This window comes from Rhinolophus sinicus, chromosome 16, assembly GCF_057876585.1.
Source record: "Rhinolophus sinicus isolate RSI-liver-muscle chromosome 16, RSI-T2T, whole genome shotgun sequence".
In the NCBI taxonomy this organism is placed as follows: domain Eukaryota; kingdom Metazoa; phylum Chordata; class Mammalia; order Chiroptera; family Rhinolophidae; genus Rhinolophus; species Rhinolophus sinicus.
In genome coordinates this window covers 140,661,855-140,684,948 of record NC_142516.1, presented here as the reverse complement: position 1 = coordinate 140,684,948, position 23,094 = coordinate 140,661,855, and the positions used below count along the sequence as shown (strand labels likewise).

General features: G+C 36.4%; 1 protein-coding gene and 1 pseudogene across 3 annotated transcripts in view; one reads left to right on the top strand and one right to left on the bottom strand.

Moving 5' to 3' along the window:
• Positions 1-23,094, top strand: part of MYO16 (myosin XVI) — a 548,145-nt gene that overhangs the window by 408,314 nt on the left and 116,737 nt on the right. For all 3 annotated transcript variants that reach the window (XM_019731063.3, XM_074329516.2, XM_019731062.3), the window contains 2 exons: positions 2,116-2,196; positions 2,478-2,683. In XM_019731063.3, coding sequence (XP_019586622.3) covers positions 2,116-2,196; positions 2,478-2,683 — 287 coding nt within the window. The remainder of the gene's footprint in view (positions 1-2,115; positions 2,197-2,477; positions 2,684-23,094) is intronic.
• On the bottom strand, positions 12,445-13,488 carry LOC109447071 (large ribosomal subunit protein eL29 pseudogene; annotated as a pseudogene).

Sequence of the window (23,094 nt, the reverse complement as noted above, 5' to 3'; positions counted from 1 at the left end):
TGACATTGATCACTTCAGAGGTTTTAGGTCTCTAAACAATAAATTGTAGTTTCTTCCAGACATAGTGTATTTTTCAGGTGCTGGAATGTTGTCACTGTGGACTTCGTAGAGTTTTAACTTATTTTTTTATTACACTATTTTTTAATGGGTATTTGTGCCACACGAGTATGGTTGAGCTTACAACCTCACAGGTCTAACTATTTGTGAAATAGAACTCAAAATTCTGTAAAGAATTCAGTTCTTACAAACTATGATGTTTTAAGTTTTAAAATGCAGTGCCTGACTGTAGCCCAGTGTGTTTTGCTTGCTTCTACCAAAACCCTAAAAGATGAGAAATACGATTGGGACGGTATCCAGGACAATCATTTTTAGATACTCAGTTGTAGCTTGCAGAAATGCATTTTAGCTTACCAATTAAAATAAAATTATAATTAAAATCAGCTCCATTTTAGAAGAGTGGCAGTAAAGTGTGTAACCTTATTAGAAATGCACGTGTGTGCACGCATGCATGCACTCACACGCGCACATGTGAGTATAGCCGGTAGGCCTTAGACTTGGGGGTCCTTTGATATAGCTGTTCCAGCACTGGACGATCACAGGAATTCAATCTCACTGAATACAAAATGGCATATTTTACATAAAAAAGACTAAGCATTACGCTTTGTAAGGAAGAGCGCTATCCCTGTGGGTTTCCCTGAACCTTCTGGCCCTTCCTTTCTCAATCACCCTGGAAATCAAGAGCAAGAAATCACCACACACCTCTAAACTGTAATTTTTAACCTTAATTATTAAACATTACTAGGCATAGATGCCATTAGTCTTTTCCCTAAAGGACTGCAAAGGGGAGATAATTCACCGTAGTTCTTCCACCCAGAAAGGGAAATTGAGTGTTCAATTTCAAGGGATGGAGATTTATTTATTATGATTTTTCCTTAAGTGTTCCATTTCTCACTTCTCTTCAAACGGCCCTCATCCCTGCACACCCATCCCTGTGACTGGCAGGGTAGGATTCTACCTGCTCTTCAACTGAGCATCCCACTTGGCTTTGTGTTTGTAGGAAAAGGTTGATCCTGGACCAGTTGCTTCATTTTACAGTCCCTTGTCAGTTACAATTAATCATTTCAGTTTGACAGTTCATCTTAATGGAAGGAAATGAGCTATTGTCATGGTAGCAATAGCATCAAATTGACAAGAATGTGTTTTATCAGAATTTTTTCTTCTATCAAGATCTTTTTTATTTTAATATATATGTATGATTTTGGATATACATGTATATTTTATATACATTTTTATATGCATATATGTCTAAGTCTGTGTGGTTTTGTGAAATGTAATAATTCATTAGTGGCTGAGATTCCTTTTAACCCCTGGTAGAATTAATTAATTGCCTTCTTCCCTTTAGTTCTTCACCCACTTACTTCATTTCTACTGACTTCTTCTGTCTACGTTATTATTTAATCTTTGTTACATGGGATTTTTTTTTTCTTCTAAGAGTTGTATATAATTAATTCTTGAAGAAAACAGTCTATTGTCATTTTTCACAGACAGGTAATTGACTAACACCTTTTAGTGTTTAAAAAAAAACAGAAGGAAAGGAAGGGACGGAAAACAAATGGGTAAGAAACTAATTGTAGTCAATCTTCAGAGAACAAACCAATGACTGTTATAACATCAAATCTTTGTAATATACAATAGTATCCTTTTGCCTCAGAATAAGGGATAGAGATTTATCTATTATGATTATTCCAGAAATGTTCCATGATAAATGTGGACAATTAATAATACAACCAGTAATAATAACAGAGTGGGTTTACTGTACCACCAAACAACTCTTGATCTATGTTTATTCTCAAATTAAAGTGGGTGAAGGATGGTGACAGCCATGGACTGCAAAGCTTGGCAATAATGGTTGTTATTTTACATGTAGTTACCCCATTACCCCAACTTATGGTTCTGTTCCAGAAATCATTTGTTATTGATTTTTATAGTCTGTTTTAAATCCATATCTGCCTGTCAGTGAATTTACATGGATGGGAAGGGTGTTTTTTTTCCTTCTAAATGGAACTTAGTAAACTAAATTTGCTTACCCTTTTTTTCTTTTTGTTTTCATTATAGTTATTAAAAAAGAAAGGAACTTCTACATTTCTTCAAAGACTAGAACGAGGAGGTCCGGTAACCATTGCATCACAACTCAGGGTTAGTGTTGTTTTCAGATTTCAAAACTTAAATTTTGATTATATCAACTGTAGAGGATTTACATAGAATTTTCCCCATTTTTGACCCCTGAGTACTTTCAGAAAAATCACACACACACACACACACACACACACACACACACACACACACACAGAGTGAGTGAAGGCACGATAAATTTAATAAGTCATGGATGGAAGATAAAGACTTTTATTTAAAAACTGCTTTCTATTTCAGTTGGTGTCTTTTTTGGAGAATCAGTTTGGTTTTACTTCTCTCCTTAGAAATCTCTAACGGATATTATTGGAAAACTTCAGAAGTGCTCTCCACACTTTATTCATTGCATCAAGCCCAATAACTCAAAGCTGCCAGATACTTTTGATAATTTTTATGTGTCTGCCCAGCTACAATATATTGGGGTCCTGGAGATGGTGAAGATCATCAGATACGGATACCCAGCTCGCCTTTCCTTCTCAGATTTTCTGTTAAGGTAAATTCTGTTCTTGAAATACTGTGTCCATTGTTCAGTGTAGTATACTGATGATATTGTAGCAAAGGTCTTCTGATTTTTTTCTGGCATTGCTTTGCTTTTACTGTTTACATTCTATCTTGCACAAACAAAATACTCTGGGAAACAATGAAATGCATTGACAAAGCTAATGTAAAAAGTTACTAAACTTTGATACCTTGGAAATCATTTTCATAGTCTCTTAAATTTGTAGATTTCCTTGGATTTAAAGATTTATAAAATTGTTGCATATAATGTTTGCATAAAAGTTATTATTTAAAGGAAGAACACATACACAGTTGAACAATTACCTTCGCAAAGTCATACTACAAAAAGTGCTACATCCCTCATTGCTGAATATCACTACGGTCACCTTAAAAGTACTCCCCTTGGGAAGCTAGGCACCAATGCTAGCACCTAGTCCACCCTTCAGAGCAATTCTGGAACTCTTTCTGGAATGGCCATCAGAGCTGTCGTCATGTTACCCTTGATGTCTTGAATGTTATCAAAATGCCTTCCTTTCAATATTTCCTTTATCTTTGAGTAAAGAAAGAAGCCATTGGGGGCCAGATCAGGTGAGTAGGGAGGGTGTTCTAATACAGTTATTTGTTTACTGGCAAAAAAACTCCCTCACAGATAGTGCTGTGTGAGCTGGTGTATTGTGGTGATGCAAGAGTCATGAATTGTTGGAAAAAAGTTCAGGTCATCTCACTTTTTCACACAGCCTTTTCAGCACTTCCAAATATTGAACTTGGTTAACTGTTTGTCCAGTTGGTACAAATTCATAATGAATAATCCCTCTGATACCAAAAAAGGTTAGTAACATCATTGCAACAAGTTTGGGAACTTAATTGTCAGACCTCGTGTGAGTGTGTGTGTGTGTGTGTGTGTGTGTGTGTGTGTGTGTATGACTATGTTCTCCTTTATGACTATAAACAAATTTTTTTTAGGTTAGAGATTGATAAACCACTGATGGCCAAACCAGCCTACCGCCTATTTTTGTAAATAAAGTTTTATTGGAACACAGGCAATGGTGAAAATAATGAGAATGTCTGTTTTTAGGGAATCAAAAAATAAAAAAGGGTGGACACAAGAAAACTAGGAAATATCTATTAATTCTACACAAAAAAGAAGAAATTTTAAAATAATTTTGATATAAAGTCATACTAGCGACATTACAAGAATAAAAACTAGCATTTATGGTTTAAAACTAACTGTTCAACTATAGCATGGAAAATCTATTTGAGAAACCATTCATTTAAGAGATTTTTTTAAAAAGATTTTTGTTGATCAGAAGTTCAATTTGAGCCACCAGTGTGAAGTAGCTGCTAAACTAAAACAAACCAAACTTAAAAACTTAAATCAATAAGTTGTAAATATTCAGTTTGGAACAAAGGGCATAATATTTCTGACTAAAATTCTGTGTTCAATTTTTTGTAACACTTCTTTTTCCAGAAGAAAGAAGTAGCATTTCTTCATTGTGCATCCTGGTAAATTTCACAAAGGCACAAAGAAGCAAATAAAAATCACAGGAGTTTTCTTGAGCCATCCAGTTTTTAAAAACTGGTAGAACATCTTTAGAAAAGAGAAGATAAAAATCAGCCACATGTCATAATAAATTATTTGAGGAATGAATAAGTTTAACCTGCAGAATATGTATTTCAAATAGAAAAATATTTGTTTTAAAACTTAAAAGATGCTTATGAATGAACTAATAAACACAACTGTTTCCTATTTATAGGGAAGATTTGCAACATATTACCCATACATAATAGTTGGGGCATTAAAAATCCCCCCTCACACTCATTTAAGTCAAATAGTCTTTGGATTAATGAGTTTAAAATGTGCCCCTATACAAGTTTAAAATAATAGATTCCCAAATTCATCGCAGACCTACTGAATGACAATCAATAGGGAGTGACATCCAAGGACCCCCTGGTTTGTCTTGTGGTGAGGGGTAAGGTGACATTATCTGCTGGTCTCAGGGTCCAAGACTTTAATAAATTGTAGAGTGATCATCAGTGGTAACTCCCTTCCCAAGCAGGCTTTGCTGAGAACAGTGGTTCCCTAACATTATTGGCCATCAGAATCACTATAGGCTTGTTAAAATACAAATTCCAGGGCAGCATGCCCACAGTTTCCAACTCAGTAGGTCTAGGTGTGGTCAATGAATTAGCATCTCTAGTGAGTTCCCAGGTGATGTTGACATTGCTGGTATGTGGACGACCCTTTGAGAATGACTGGATTAAAATACCTATTCACTTGGGTACAATGTCTTTGTTTTGTTTTGTTTTGCTCCCAAGGGTGGAGAGTATGTGAATGTCTTAATAATCAAAGTGAATTTGTTGAGAAAGCAAAATAGTTCTTTTTTTACTGAATTACTGAATTGAAATATGCAAATTTGTTGAGATTCCCAATTGATCTGTATGCATTTGGAATTTGAGAAGCACTGTTAGTGGATTCTTATATAGGATGTGAAATAGGATTAATCTCACTCTATGAATAGTTTTTTAAAGTGTATTTAAAGCGTTTTCTTCTACTTCATTTTCTTAGAGTGTCCTAGAATCATGGAATCACAGAGGCTTTTCATTAAAGGCTCCCTTAATGTTTCCCAACTATAATCTTTGGTAGCTGAATGAATTTTCCTTACCACTCCTCCAACAAGCTGTTATTTTAATTGCCCTATTCCCCAGAAAAGGTGAGAGAGAGAGAGAGAGAGAGAGAGAGAGAGAGAGAGAGAGAGAGAGAGAGAGTATGTATGTGTGTAATATTATATATCATGATGATTAGAAAATTCTTATTACCTTTTAATTTTACCTAGTGTAGTTTGACATATCTACTCTACCAGGACTTACCCCTATTAAAATAGTATATGCAATTAGTGTATTTTAAAATTAAGTACAATTTTTCATGTGTACGTGTCTTTTGCTATGCTATGACTTCTAGGCATGGACCATCTCTTATTCAGTCATAATTCCGGTGCATTGTAGGTGTTCAATAAGTGTTTTCAGAATGAACCTGGCATTGGATATTAATGGTTATTCAATTTAATGTTTTTGCATAACAGAGATCAGAGCCATATTTTATTAGTTTAAAAGAGTAGTGGGGATGGGAAGTGATATATTTTGGTAAATCTTTGCATTTTACCAACCCCTTATTTAAAGGAAATGTGATTTCTATTTATCATTCTTATTTACAATGACATATCAGTAGAAATGGAATTATTAATTTATTTCAATGGAAATTTGTCACCATCTCTCTTAAATGATGGATACCAGTCTGAAATATTATCACAAAAACTCCATAGAGACATCATCAGTTTCTATAGAACTTGAATAAAACATAATCTACGTGCTGTTACATCAAGAAATAACAATTTCATATTTATTCAGTAAGCTCATCAGAACTTTGAAATGCCCCCAGGAAATCAAGCATCATTATATAAACAAAGCCTAGAGGTGCAATTTAATAGAAATTTTTGGTTGCCAAAATATCAGATAACAGAATGTATTGTTCGTATCTAGAATGTTTATTTTCTATCCATAGCACCTTGTCTTAACTGTTAGAGAAGTAAATCCTGTCAAAACAAATGACTTGGTTTAGTGTACAAAAAGGAATGCAGTTTCAAAAAAAAAACAAAAACTGGACAAGTAGGAAAAAGATATCCAGTTTTGAAGCAAGCTCTTACTTATTTGAACAGCATTAGCCCTTATTGTTTCTGAAATCCAACATGATGATAAATGTGGATAATGGACATTGCCGTGGAATCTGTAGGTGGACGTGATAATATTGCAAATTTGCTCCCTGGTACCCTGGCTTTAATAGCTGTTCATCATTCTGAATCTTCCTAATTGAAGCTAGAGAATTGTGTTAGTTGAGAGGATCCTATTTTGATTAAGTGTAGAAGTATGCTTGTCGAATTTTTTTCTTACTAGTGTCAGTAGCTTCCAAGTGGGATGATAAAGATGTAAGGTTGTCTCTCATAGCAAGAGACTTCACAAGTTTGGATATATGAAGAAGAAGAAAAGAACTGCAGAACTAAATTATTATGTAAAAATCATATACATAATAGGAGTACCTATTTCTGTGGACTGAATTATGCCCCACCCCCATTCATATGTTGAAGCCCTAACCCCCAATTGATTATATTAGGAAACGGGGCCTATAAGGAGGTAATTAATGTTAAATGAGGTAATAAAAGCAGGGTCCTGATCCAACAGGATTAGTGTCCTTATAAGAAGAGACACCATAGAATCCATTCCCTCTCTCCCCTATGTGACGACGCAGTGAAATGGCGGCTGTTTGCAAGCTGGGCAGAGTCCTCAGTAGACACTAAATTGCCAGCACCGTGATCTTGGACTTCCCACTCTCCAAAACTGTGAGGAAATGAATTTCTGTTGTTTAAGCCATCCACGCTACGGTGTTTTGTTATGGCAGCCCGAGCTGGCTAAGATACCTGAGTTTGTAGGTATCTGTTTGTATGGTGTCAATAGATAGCAGAGCTGGACACGTTACATTGTGAAGTTTTGGGTACTTTCTTCATATTATTTGATACTTTTGTGCTAATAGAAGGAAATATAATTTACCTGCACATGTCATGTGGTTTCAAAAAACTCTGTGGCTTTGTTCATGCAATCATATCATCCTTTCTACCTTTTTCTCCAGTTACTCCATGACATTTACTTGATATTCAAGACTCACTCAGGCATCCTCTCCTTTGGAAAATCTTTTCTAAAATCCCAGATTAAATTGTGTGTATTCTCTAAGCTTCAAAAAGGGCCTTGCGTAACACACATATCATGCACATTAGATCACACTGGAAACATCTATTTATGTTCCAGTCTCAACCACTAGACGAGAGGTTAGCAGACTACCGTCCACAGGCCAACTCTGGCCTGCCATCTACTTACATATAACTTGAGAGCTAGAAATGTTTTTTGTTTTGTTTTGTTTTGTTTTAATTTTTAATTTGCCACATTTTAAATGGTTATATGCATAGCTACATAATATCCTTTCGTCTTGGTATACAATGCCTGAAATATTTTCTCTCTGGGCCTTTACAGAAAAATAGCGATCCCTGCACCAGACCATAGCCTCTTTGGATGAGTGATATCCTCATTTTGAATGTCTGGCCTCTAGCAGAATGTCAGTCACCCATAATACTTCTGGGTCCAATCTCTGTGAAACTGAATGGGAAAGATCTGATCTACCCTTCCTTCTAAATAACTTTCTCTAAAGTTGGCCTGATGCCCAAGTTTGTGCGATTTTTCTGATGGCATTGCAAAGACAACTCTCACCAGTGTATTCTGTAGGACAAAAAATCCCAAGTCAGTGGCTTGCAACAGCCAAGGGTTATTTCTCTCTTACATTACATTTGACTGTGGTTTCGAGCTGGCACGCATAAGCTCAAATCAGCTCTGTTCTGTGTCTCTGTTTCATGGTGGGCTTCAGGGTGAAAAGACAGCGCACAGCTAGGACGTGACCTTTCTATGAAAGAGGGAAAAGAGAAATAGCTGAATGGCTGTTACAACTCCTGCTGAGTTGTAGCGCATGGCGCTCTGTTATGTCCCATTGGTTAAACGCAGTTACTTGGCCAAGGCCAATATCAATAGGGTGGAGTAGTGTCCCAATCAAGTGCTGCAAAATATGCGTATGTAACAGAGTGGGAACGCGTACATTTCTGGGTCACTTATCTGTTGTTGTGAGTCAGACCACCCCAAAACTTAGTGCATATAACAGCAATTTGTTGTTTCTCCTAGTTCTGTGGGTTAACTCCAACTTAGTTGGGCAATTCTTGCATAGGGTCTTTGTAACAGTTGCAGCCATATAGCAGAAGAGGCTGATGTTAGCAGAAGGCTCAGCTGGGCTGGATGTACAAGATGGCTTCTTCACTTATGTGTCTGGTGCCTCACTCTTCCCCCATATGGCCTCTCTCTCCAGCAGAATAGCCTGGACTTCTTAAATGGCAGCTTACAGTTCCGAGAAGACAGAAAGGAAACTTGCAGTCCTCTTAAAGGCTGGGCCTCGAACTAGCACAGCCTCACTGGCCCATGTACTCTATTGGTCAAAACAGTTGCAGACCAGCCCAGATCTATTCAAAGGGAAGGAAGCAACTGAGACAAGCTACCATATCCTCTTAGAGGAAGAACATGCAAGTAATTAGGAACAATAAAAAATTTTCCATTCCCACACTTATGAATTGCTATTATTTTCATGACTCCCAGTAAATGTATGTGAGTTTGATGTGTTGAATGGTATAATAGCATCATATATGTTTTCCAAATTACAGAATTGTGAGAAAGAATCATATGAGTGAATGCTGAAGAAATGGTTTTGAGAAGTCCCTAAAGGAAAGGTATGGTACCAAACCTTGTATCTTGTGTGGCACCATACCATCCTTTTCCAAAACTTTGTGTAGTATCCCGTATGATTGTGACATTATAATCAATCTAGCTTTTCAATGGTGACCTGTGCCAGATTTTAGTGATGTGTGTTTCCACTCTTCTCGGGGTGTTAACCTTCTGAATTTTCATCCTCTTCCATATTTAAGAGGGAAATCATTTGGAATCTAACTCTGAATCTTGGGTGGCAAACTTCTAAGTGTCATGCCCATCATTCATCTACAGGCTTATTTATGGTTGGAAGGGGAAAGTAGGACAACATCACTCCAGGGAAAGGTTGACCCTTTAATTAGGTGACCTTATTTGGAAAAGACAGAAGGACTTGTCCAGTAAAAGCACCACAAGGATTGCTATTATGCTTGGCATGGTGAGGGAGCATGATCTGTGTTTTCAGATTGTTACTGGACGAGATCCCTGTTAGAAATAGTCTGAATCATTTAGCTTGTGTCAATGACACAGTTGTTGCTGAAAGGTCAAGCTGTGAAAGAACGCAGCTATGATTAAATTGGGTGTGGGGAGAGGGACGAAAGAAGACACACTTCAGTTTATTGGATTAAACTAATGGGCAGTAGCTGCCCAATGAAGCAGAATCATCAGTTACAGATATGGGTTGGAATCTTCTAAAAGTTTTCCTTGTTAACATGGAAGGGATGCCAGTTACCGTCAATACAGCTTTAATAGAAATGTGAATTAATAAATTCAGGAGCTATTAAATATTCTAAGAGCTTTAATTGGCAAAGAATAAATTTGCTTCAGTGTAATTTTGCCAAATGTAACTGTATTCTTTCTGCTGAAAACCTTATGCAGGATTGGTTGATTGTCTAAGATTTTAATGACTTTTAGGAGGAAAAAGAACTTGTTACTTTCCAATGGGATATAAAATAGGAGCGGGAGGTATAAGTAATAGATTCCAGAGGTCATTTCAACTTCAACGTAATTAAGTATATCTTTAAAGGGAATTTGTTGCCCTGATCAGTGGCTTATGAATCATAAATTTCCCCCCACCATCATCTATTCTGGGGACCTGCAAACTTTTACTGTAAAGGGCCAGGCAGTAACTATTGTAGTCTTATAGGCCGTACGGTCTCTGATGCAGCTACAACTCTACCTTGTGGCAGAAAGCAGCCGTAGACAGTATATAAATAAATGGGTGAGCCAGTGTTCCGATAAACTTTATTGACAAAAACAGAAGGTGGGTGGTTTTAATCCAAGGGCAGCTAATTGTTTATCTGGTCCCATTCACCCCCTTTCTGATAGAATCAGGAAAACAAACTTTATAGTAAAAAGGACAGATGATGAAAGTTGATTTTGATGTTTGCTTTTATACTTCATAATCTTGTTTAGATCCTAATTTTTACTCTAATCAGCTATATGATCGCCCATAACAGCATCCATTCATCCATTCATCATTCATTTCTTCATTATTCATTCACTCTTACTTTATACAAGCATTTCACTGAATTAAATGGTCATTATGACTTGGGAAGCAGCAGTAGCATCACGGGCAGCACCATTGGGTACCACTGTGATGTCAAACCCTAAAGCTACTCTTTGTACTCATTATTCTGTCCCTCATAATAACCTTTCCACGTAACTTTCTCATTATACAGATATTCATCATTATGTAGTTAATAAGTACCAGGACTTTTATTTAAATTTGCTTTAAATAATATGTATCAGCACTGACCAGGCACTGGGCACTGAACTGAACTCTTCACAAGCATAATCTCATTAAATCCTGGTAACACTCCCATGCATAGTATCATTAGCGTCATTCCTGGGTTATAGTTGGGAAACTGAGATTCCCGAGGAGTTAGGTACTGGTTCAAAGTCTCATGCCTCATCCCTGAGAGTGTTTTAACCCCTCTACAGTGCAATAGTTGTGTTGATATTGGCCCCATTCCAAAGTAGTTGCGCTTTTTACTTTTCCTACTATGATCTTCCATCTCTTTGTGCCTGGTTGTCGTGAGCACCCACGGGCCATAGGACAGGAATGCCAGGAGAGCACTGACATTCATGGGGAAAAGAATTCCACGGAGATTTCTAAAATTCAGTGCTGGGTCCTTCACTCTGGATTATCTTTGTTCTGTTTCCTAAAATAACAATCCAAATAATTTTGTTGACTTTCCTGGATTACAGGTTATTCTCATACGCACCAGCTGTCTTGCCAACTTAGGCAGTGGCGACAGTGCATCTGGGTGATATAGAATGTGGATGGATCAGTCATAACGTCTGAAAATTTAGCTCAAACAAGAGTTAGAAGAGTGATTCTTGAAAATGGAGAACTGCATATTTTTATTTAAAATAATGTAAAACTGCAAGCAAAAAGGCTTTAATAACTTTCTAACCACCTTGGCAATAATACCAAAAACCGACCAGTCTAACTGGCTTAAAAAGACTATATAACCCCACTTGAGTTAGCATTCAGTATAAAACAAATGAAATCAGGGTGGTTATTGCTATTACAGAAAGATGGACAAGAAGCTATTTTCAGTGTGAATTCAAAATGCTTTGTAATTTTAATACAATTTTGAGATTAAATTAAAAAATTCAGTCCCAGAATCCCAAATCTTATTATTTAATATTTGATATATCTGTGCTTCCCTACTTTCCTCCAGTAATGTAGCTTAATATTTTTAATGATAAGTTAAATCAGGCAAAGCGATCACAAAATGACCTTGCTTTCAGGACCAAACTAGTTTTAAATAATTACCTTTAAGTTGCTTGTTTCATTACTTATAAGTCATTTAATTCTGTTTATAAAACAACAGTGTTATTTAATGTGAGTATTAGTAGGTGATAGTTTTCATTCATTATATCTGAATGGTCTTAATAATTTAACTGCAGGTCATCACTGGGATATTTGAGGGGACCTAATCAATATCATCTTATTCCTTATCCAATCTTTTACCAAAGTGAGAAAACAAAAAAGTAAGGCAAAGGAGAGATCAAAATAAAACCTGTCCTGCACATAGGAAGGACATTGCTTGGTGAAAGAGACAGAAGTGCCTGCTAGCAGAACCCCAGAATTAGGTAGATTTACCTCCCGGTTACAGACAACCTGGACTCAGGTTGATCTCCAATGAAGGAGGCTGTTCAGGTAAGGCTTGGAGCTTGGAGAACCTGAGGAAAAATTTCTTTGCAAGCAGTTTGTTCACAAGCAGGTGAGAATGCTCTAGGTTTCATTCTCACCAAAATTACCAATGAGATTAGTCTGTCACTTCACCTTCCCTTGTGAAGTGTAAAGGATTAGAGTGGAGCAGAGGGTCACCCTACCTCCATCTCTAAGGAAACATAAGAAAAGAAGAGGAAGTTTCCTTGGCTAACCCTCTGTAGTGTTTTTGTTTGTTTGCTTGTTTGTTTGTTTGTTTGTTCATTTGATAGAGCCTGCTCAGGTTTATTTGTATAAATAGCACAGGAGGTCCCCAGCTGAGTGCAGACAGCAGCCCAGGGGTCACACCAGTTCTTCCAGCCTCGTGTCGGCAGACAGAGGCCTATGCTCTGGGGCCTTCATGGGGGCCTGGGCACCTTTGGGAGCCAGAGCCTGAGCCTGAGCTGGAGGCAGAGCTGCAGTGGCAGCCACAGATGGATCCTTGGTTTGGGCCTTGGCCTTGGCCTTTGGCCTCCAGAGCCTGAGCTCCTTGGCGGTGTGTGTGGCAAGAGCACGTTTCTCAAGCTTGGGGTGAGTGACGTAGGCAAGCCGATTGATCATGTGGCTGCCACCCTGTGAGATCTTGGACTTGACCTCCTTGGGCTTTAGGAGGGCCTGGATAGCCTGAGCCCCTGCACTCATGGCCCTGGCGAAGCTGACCTGCCTCTTCTTCAGGCCCTTCTTGCTGTGCTTCTTGGCAAACTGCATGTTCCTCAGGAACTTGGGGTCCACTCCCTTAAGAGAGTCATATCTTTGTGATCGGGGCTTCTTGATGCCATTTCTCTGCCGTCCTCGGGACTGGTTATATGTGGTGAGGTTCTTGGACTTGGCCATGTCTGCACCGAAGCCCACGGTGCCTCTGCAGTGTTTTGTGTTCTGGAACCCCTGGAGTCTTCCAGTAAGCCTGTACATAACTAGGGGTGTGGTTATACCCCTGAGGGGTAACTCTGGTTTCAGAACATTCTTTCTCTCATCCTTATGAGCACCCCACTGCTTCTCTGTGTGTCCCTCTGACCACTGATAAGCAACACAGATGTTGCACCAAAGATTCTGAAGTGGGCCAACAATGAATTGCTTTAACTGATCCCAAGGCCGCTCTGTATTCAAGGTGGTGAATACATTTTATTTCCCATCCCAAACCCTGTCCGCGTACATTGGCTAATAGAGTCCATCAGGTATTCTGCAATCAGAATAAACAAAAACGTTAAAATAAAAGAACAATTCAAATAACAAAATCACAGTAGCTTAGATATTTCCCAAATTTGACTCTAAATCTTCTTACATTTTTTAAGTTCCCAGTGAGAAATGAAAGTTCAAAGATTAAAACGTCTTATAAATTAAAGTCCAGAGATATTCCGTTCCAAAGGAATTCAAATCCCAAATCTGATTATCTTGTCTTGTTGAGTTAAATGCACAGATTTGCATATGCATATGTGAAATTATTACCCCTGAATCATCTTTTCATTTTCTTACTTGGTTCAGTCTTAGGTAGAGGTCCCAGAAATCTTGGTTGAGCTGGACCCTTCGGTGTAACAGTCTGAGCAGGAATTAATTATATTAGTCTCTTTGGGCTGCCATAACAAAATGCCAGAGCCTGGGGGCTTAAACGACAGACATTTATTTTCTCACAGTTCTGGAGACTGGAAGTCCAAGATCCAGATGCCATTAGGGTTGATGTCTGGTAAGAACTCACCCCTTGCGTTGCTCTCCACCTTCTCACTGTGTGTTGCCATAACCTTTCCTGGGTGCGTGCCTGCAAAGTGAGTGAGAGAGTAAGAGCAAGAGTGAGGATGAGAGACACAGACACAGAGCATTCTCTGGTCACTCTTAAAGGGACACTAGTCCTTTTGAATTAGGGCTCCACCCTTAGGACCTCATTTAACCGTAATCACCTTCTTTAACCTTAATTACCTTCTTAAGGGCTCTTTCCATATGAAGTCACATTGGGGATTAGGACTTTTAACATATGAATTTTGGGGTGGGGACACACATATTTTGTCCATAGTAGTCCTCTTGATGGATGTGGCTAATTCAGGCCTCATGTGCTGTTGTTACCTCAGTGTCAAGTCTCATCATCTTCACTTGAGAATCCAATGAGTAAATAGGTGACATGAGGTTATTTAAGCACTAACTTCATACACACTAAACTTAAGACTGTACCCCTCGTCTCTAGAGAAGTATATTATAGGCAGAATTACTCTATAATATAATACTTTATGTTACTGAAGACAAGGGTGACCGTATAATATATTGACCAAACCAGGGCATGTTTTATAGTGAAATGGGGCATTAGGAATAATTTTGACAGGAAATCAGGCATAAACTGGTACTGTCCCTGGCAAGCTAGGCCATTGGTCACCGCCAACTATCTTTACCCTGCACGTATCTTCTTGTGCAACTCATCTCATTTCTACTAGGATTCTTTAATCTCTTTAGCCATTTCCAGTGGACTCTAAGGCCTGTTAAGGAAGAACTTCTGTATGCACATAATAGGTGGCCAACAAATATTTGTTGAATGACCTAGACATGAATGAATAATGGTTTAGTTTTCTGTATAGTTTTATGGTTGAGCTATAAATTTTGTGTCCAAGATAATAGCATTCATTGATATCCTATATGACATGCATTGGTGGGCCAAAATAGTTGTTTTCATTATCTAACCAGCATGCAATTTTTGGTTTTATTGTGCCTAAATATTTTAAGGTAGCCATCTAGACTTTAGTGTAAGATAATGATCCTAGTCTTGCCTTTTTGTCACAGTTTAAAATATTCTCACTTCCCAAAAAGCACTGTGAGTCATTCTCTGAAATTTCTAGCCGTGTCATAACTATACAACGATGCATAGATTTGTACTCCTTCATTGATTAAAATGGCATCATTTGATATTTCTTTCTTTGTTCTTTGAAATGCTTTAACTAAAAGCACCTTCTGTGATATGGCAAAGGCCGAGGACGATTTATGCAGTAGGAATATTTTTAGCAATAAAAACACCAAATCACAATAGACACTGTATTGATGATCTGTGTTTAGGAGAGAAGCTGTTTTTTAACTAAGGGTAATTTACAGTTAGAGCTGACACACTTTACAGTATTTTACAATATACTCACTTGAATCCTCTACCACAACTACATAATTGTAAGACCGTATTACTTAAACTTGAAAACTTACTTTTGTAACAATTTAATAAGTAAATGTTTAGATTATATAAAGTAAAGCTGTCTATTTTTAGCAGAATTCAATTTTGGAATGAAAGTAATTTATTATTAGTAAATCCATAGTTTTTTTTAAAAAAATACATAGTTTTAAAACATAGTTTTTAAACTTTAAATTAATATTCTCACAAATTTCTCTCCATTTGTGACCAAAAAAAAAACACAAAAAACATATTTCTGTACCAGATCTCAGCTACTTTCTCCACAGCTGTCAAAAATGGAATAACTTATATTAGGAAGGAACTTTTAATACATTCAAAACAAAGAAATTTGCAGAAAGATGAATCATACAGAATGACCTGAAAATTATCAATGCACATAGTGAGGGACTCAAGAAGAAAATACTTTAAAAGAAGTGATTTCAGCAATCTCAACAACTGACAGATGGTTAGAATTAGGGGCAATGTGACATTTTTCTAGCTCTGATCATCATAACACTAAAACTCAGAGTCCCCTTCCAAATACGACATTCATCAAAGTCATGTCCTCCCTTTTTCTGAAGGAACCTCCTTGAGGTCTCTGTGAAGCTAAGAAATGGAAGTAATTATTTATACATTAGATTTAATCAAGCAATGATTATTTCACAAGACAGTAAAACAAGAAAGTTACAGCTATACATTTTCCATTGGAGATGACCTACACATCATTGTAAGGTTGACTTTTATAGAATTTTCAGGAAGCGATGTTTTACAAGGAGTCATTATGTGGTCTTTTACAAAATCTGGCTCTGTCCCAGTGAAAGGTGTATTTGGAGCAGATACAGGATAATCCATTTTCTATGCCCGGTACACCCCATTGTCAAGACCAACAATAATGCCATAATCATCTCCCCATACTTGAATTTAACAGTTCAGTACTGTTTAATTAGATACTTTTATATGCTGACTTCTGATTCTTAGTTATGTTTTGATCACTACTCCAAGTAAAGCATGGCATGCTTTAATGTACCTTAGAAATACAATATTAAACGTGTCTTTTCCCATTCCAGCTCTTTATTATTGGAATAGAAAAGATCTTTATTGGGATAAAGAGTTTGCCTTCTCACTGTACCATAATATCTTCTCACAATCATATCTAGATGCAACCTTAGTGGTATATGCCAGTCTCTTATTTTAGACTGTGCTCCCAGGACCTAACACAGGGCCTGTGTTAGGTTTCTGCCCAATAATTATGTTGTTGTTCTTGAAATAATTGATAAAAATTGAAATTATCACTGAGTGTTTTCCAGGGAATGCTCTTCTCCTTATGCCTCTGCTAATGTTCATAAAATCTGTGTCAGTAAACACACACATACACACACACACACACACACACACACACACACACACACACGTATTCTTCAGACCAAATTCTTTAAATCAGTGCCTGTCAAACATGGCAGTTCAGTAGACTCACTAAGGTTTTTTCTGTTTTTTTTGTTTTGTTTTGTTTTTTCAATTTTGGGTGGCTAGATGGAGTTTGGGACAGTAGGTAAGGTTGCCAGATAAGATACAAGATATTCAGTTAAATTTAAATTTTAGGTAAACAACAAATGTTGAGGATTGACAAAAATGATTACCTCTTAAGTATCCATGACATTTCCGGAATCACAATTTTAAGCATTCTCCTCTCTCTTCTCTTCCCTTTTCTTTCCCTCTTTCCTTTACTCTCACCTTCTTTCTTCTCATTCTTCCACAAAAATTTATGGGTTATCTACTATGTACAAGGAATTCTTAGGTACACTAGTTAATTGAGTGCTTTTCCAATTCTTTTAGACTAGGGTATTCAAATTTATTATTTTCATAAGTTTCCATTTTGTTTTTTTGTTTTTTGTTGTTGTTTTTTTACATTAAGGATTGCCAAATGTTAAGAGTATCGGGTGAAATAATGGAACGTCTTTATATCATACTACGGAGTCTGAATTTGGTGATCTGTACTCAAAAATACTGAGAAAAAAATGAAATTATTTTATTTAGTGTATGTTTTAATCTGCCTGTTATTCAGAGATAAAGGGTATCTATTTATTCCTAGGAAAAATATAGAAATATATGTTTTCAGATACAGCTCCATGTTTTTATATACTTTTAACCAATATATAACTGTAGGCATATATAGAAATGTGGCAATTTAGGACGTGAATTGACCATTAGGATACTAAGTAAACTATGTATTATGATCAAATTTCACTGGAAAGGCTACAAACATAATCACCAAATAATAGATGTTTTTTTCCCTACCCTTCAGTATATCCTATTGAGAATAATTTTTACCCATTAAATATATTCATAATTGTAACATCAAAAATGTAACATGGCAAATACGAATGACTAATACTTAATAGTTTTTTGCTGTTGATGGGATACTATGTCAAAACGTGTCAAAACATGCATTATATACTCTTATTTTCTAGCAGTTATGTGAGCTATATGTAATTCCCATCAAAATCTGAAACTCACTTCATGTGACTCCATCTCCCCAGCTTTTTTCCACCAAGAGAAGATACTGCTCTGGTGTTTACTTAACATGCAAACTAAACATCAGAAGGAGTGAGAATTTGGGTTTCTATTATAGGCATGCAGGACAGATTTTTTGTTAAGAGTCTCTGAATTCCTTTTGTGAATGTAAATTTATTTCTAAAGTCTTTTAACAGTTTTAATAAAATATAATTGGCATGCAATAAACTGCACCTGTTTTTTGGTTTTAAAAAAATGACAAGTTTTTAACATAAATGTACATCCTAAAAACCATTCCACAAATCAAGATGGTGACCGTATCCATCATCCCAAAAAGATTCCTCATGCCCTTTTATAGTTTCCCCTTCTTTCCCATCCCTACTTCCTTATCCCCAAACAAGCATTGATATGCTTTTATTTACTATAAGTCAGTTTCATTTTCTATAATACCTTATAAATGGAATCATAAGGTAGACTTTTCGGTCTGGCTTCTTTCACTCAGCATAGTAATTTTGACATCACCCATGCAGTTGTGTATCAATAGTTCATTGAGTATTATTATTCCTTTTATATGTTTACTCACCTGTTGACAGGTATTTGGGTTGCTCCCAGTGTTTGGTAATTACAAGTAGAGAACCACTATGAACACTGTACAAGTCTTTATGTGGATATGTTTTCATTTGGGGGGTGGAGAAGTATAAATGTAGAGAGGAATGGCTGAGACATATGACTAAGGTATTTTTAACTTTTTAAAAAACTGCGAAACTGTTTTCCAAAATGATCATACCAATTTGTATTCCCTCCAACAGGATATGAGAGTTCCAGTTGCTTTATCTCCAACACTTAGTTTAATCAGCCTTTTTCATTTTCAACATTTTAATGGCTATGTGCTAATACTTCGTTGTGATTTTATTTTGCATTTCTCTAATGCCTAATGATATTGAGCATCTTTCCATGAGCTCATTTGCTATTCATATGTCTTTGTTGTTGAATTTTATATTCAAATATCTTGCCTAACTTTTCATTGGGTTGATTGCTTTTTAGAGTTCTTTATAGATTCTGAAGACATGTGTATTAGTTATTTGATTTGCAAACATTTTCACCAAAACTGTGTGCTGACTTCCATATTGTAGAAAAGATTGTGTACAGTTTCTATTAATTCTTCTTTAAATATTTGTAGAATTTTCTAGTGACACCATTTGGGTATGGAGATTTCTTATTTGGAGGGATTTTAAGTATGAATTCAATTTCTTTAATGGTTTAGAGGTATTCTTGTTGCCTATGTCATCTTGGTTGTAGTTTAGTAATTTGTGGGTTTTAAGGTATTGGTCTATTTTATCTAAGTTGACAAATTTATCTATGTAGAGTTGTTTGTAGTATTCCATTATTATTCTTTTAATATCTGTAGGGTCAGTGATTATATCCTCTTTTTTGCTCCTGATACTGGTAATTGTGTCTTCTGTATTTTTTTTTTCTTACCAGTCTTACTAGACTTTTATTAATTATGTTTATTTATTCAGAGAAAGAACCAGCTTTTGATTTTGATTACCTGTATTGTTTTTGTTTTTGTTTTAACTTACGGAGATTGACATTTACAATGTTAATTTTTTTCTGCCCAAGAACATAGTATATATCAATTTGCTCAAATGTACATATTTACATTTCAGGAACTTAAAAAATTTTCCTCTTATGGTTCTTGACTTTTTGTATCTGACTTATTTTGTTCAGCATGATAATCTCAAGATCCATCCATGTTGTCTCAATGGCAGTATTTCATCTTTTCTTATGGCTGAGTAATAGTCCACTGTGTATATTATAAAGCTGAAAGCAACAAATGAACAAGATAAATGAATGCAGAAACAAAAACACATAGACACAGACAACAGTTTAGCAGTTACCAGAGGGTAAGAGGTGGTAGAAAAGGAAAAGGTGGTCAAATATATGGTGATGGAAGGAGAACTGATTCTGGGTGGTGAACACACAATGCAATATAGAGATGATTATAGAAATGTACACTTGAAACCTATAATTTTATTAACCAATGTTATCTCAATAAATTTAATTGCTAGCTAGATAAATAAATAAATATTTTTTCATAGATTTGAACATTTCTTGTTCAGTTTATGTCTAAATATTTTAAGTTTTGCTATTATAAAATGAGTCTGGACTAACAGATTGTTCAAATCAATTTAATTGATATCCACTCTTATCTTTATCATTTCTTTTGTTCTGCTTGATTTAGGATTCTTTATTTCTTCTTTTTCCAGTCTTAGGGTGGAAGTTCAGATTAGAGTTAAGAAAGCTTTCTTTTTTTCTAATGGAAGCATTCAATGCAAAATTCCCTTTATTTGTTTAAACAGCACCGTAGCACTGATGATGGTGAATTTACCATTTTTTCACCCAATGTTTCCTGTCCTGGAATCCAGGCAGCCCTAAACGCAAAAGTGGGTATTGGTGCCAACAAAAACAGCTCTAGGAGAAGTCCTCAACTTCAGGCTCAAGGAACAGGACATGAAACTCATGAATCTCAAAGCATGTGGAAATACTCTGTTTTTCATTATGTCCATTTTCTCCTGTCTCATCCCAATCAGTCCTGTAGCAGAATGCCGGGAGCCACCTAATATTCTGAGGGAGGAAACCTTTCCTCCCCTAGAACAGTAGTGTCTAGAAAGGGGGGTAAACCCTACTGATCTTTTCATTTTAATGTCAGTCTGCAGCTTGCCCCAGGTGCAGTCACGGAGGCCCACAGTGGAGACAGGTAATGAGCCCCAGACTTCAGGCTGGAGGACAGAAAAGGAAAGACCCAGGAAATGAGAAATGTCTAGAGGGACCAGGAAGTAGGAGGAGCTCTGAAAAGTGACACAATAAAGCTTTCCATGAAGCTATGACATACCTCCAAGCTGTGTGTATATGGATCTTATACTTATTTCACCTTCATTTGTTTTTATGTTTAATGAATTTTTATGGATTATTTTTTAGAGCACTTTTAAGTTCACAACAAAATTGACTGAAAGGTACAGAGAGTTCCCATATCTCCCCTGTCCCCACACATGCACAGCCTCCCCCATTACCAACATCCCCCACTACCGTGGCACATTTGTCGCCACTGATTAACCCACATTGACACATCATCATCACCCAAAAAGTCCATAGTTGACATTAAGATTCACTCTTAGTGTTGTATTATACATTCTCACTTTTATTTTTATTTTATTAAAAAAATATTTTAAAGATATTCTCATGAGGTAAGGTATTTTAGGTTGACATATTTTTCTTTTAGTATTTTTTTCCTTTTTCTTTCTTTTTCTTTCTTTCTTTCTTTCTTTCTTTCTTTCTTTCTTTCTTTCTTTCTTTCTTTTTTTTCTTTAAGGAGGGCGCAGCTCACAGTGGCCCACGTGGGGATGGACCCAACAACCTTGGTGTTATTAGCACCACGCTCTAACCAACTGAGCTAACCAGCCACCCCTCTTTTAGTATTTTAAGTGTATTACTCCTTTGTCTTGCTCTTTTTCCAAGAAGAAATTGGCTGTCATTCCTAGCTTTGTTCTCCTATACACGATTTTTGCTTCTGTGTGCTTTTAGCATTTTCTCTTTTTCACTGTTTTTGAGTAATTTGAGTATGATGAACCTTTGTGTCATTTTCTTCATGGTTCTTATGCTACGGGATCATCATGCTTCTTGGATCTAAGAGTTTCACGGATCTATGAATTTATAGCTTTCATCAAATTTAAAAAATGTTTGTCTATAATATCATAAAGTTTATTTTCTATCTTCCCTCTATCTCCTCTCATTCAGAAACTACAATTATGTGTACATTAGATACTTGCAGCAGTCCTGCATATAACTGGTGCTCATCATTTTTTGGTGCAAGTCACTGATGTTCATCTTTTTCAGTCTTTTTTTCTGTTCCATTTTGGATCGTTTCTATTGCTTTGCTTTAGATTCACTAACCTTTTCTTCTGTGATATCTAATCAACATTTAATGCAATCCAATATATTTTTTGCTTCAGTTACTATAGTTTTCATCTCTAGAAGTTCAGTTTGGATCTTTTAAACACCCTTCATGTCTTTAACATATTTTTCTCTTTCTTTTAGTATCTATCCGTCTACTAATCTCATCTGCCATTTCTAAGTCAATGTTGATTTATTTTTCTCTTTATTTTAGATATTGTTCTTCTTTGTATGTCTGGTAATTTTTGAATGGATACTAGATATTATGAATTCTACTTTCTCAGGTGGTATATATTTGTACATTTCTATAAATATTCTTGAATTTGGTCTAGGAAACAAGTCATTTGGAAACAGTTTGTTGTTTTGAGGTTTTGCTTTTAAGCTTTGTTAGGTAAAACCAGACCACTATGTAATCTAAGTCTACTTATTTCATGCAAAATGATTGAGTTCTCTATCCAGCGCCCCTTGAATTATGTAGCTTTGCACTCTGGGTGATGGGAACAGCCCTACTTCCTTCCTGTCTTTGCCCTGGGATGGTTCCCTCCCATCCATCTGGGTGGTTCTCTTCTGGGACTTAGGTAGTTTATTTATATGCATGTGTTGATCAGTATTCTGCTGAAGACTTGAGGAGGAAATTCTGAAGATCCCTACAATCTTCTCTCCGTGCAACTGTCCCCTCTCTGATTCTGTGCTCTGTGAACTCAAACTGCCTTGGCAGCCCTCATCAACCCATGCCGTCTTCTCAACGCAGGGAAATCCTCAGTCCTCACTCACGACCCCCCTCTTTCGTCCATAGCCTAGAACCTTCCCCCAGGAAGTAGCCTTGGCAGTCGTAGGTTTTAACTCATTTATTTCCTGTCTTTCAGGGATTACTGATCTTCATTGTCTGGTATCCACTGCATCACATATTTTCTCCAGTTTTATTTAAATTGTTTACGGATAAAGGGTGAAACCATTAGCTATTCCTCCATCTTGACTGGAAGCAGAAATCTGAGAACTTAATTTTTATATTGGTTTCCTACTAAATGGGCAGTTTTTCTATTAAATTGTTTCTGTGAGCACCTACAATTTATAGTCCCAACAGAGAACTTCCTAAAATTATGGTATTTTTTGAAAGCTTATATTTTTTAAGATAATTTTCGATAGCTTAGATAATGGTACACTTTTCTGTTGATTATTCAGATTATGTATACCAGTTTTTCCTAAACAGATTCGTATTTCTATATAAAAGTTAACATAGAGCAGC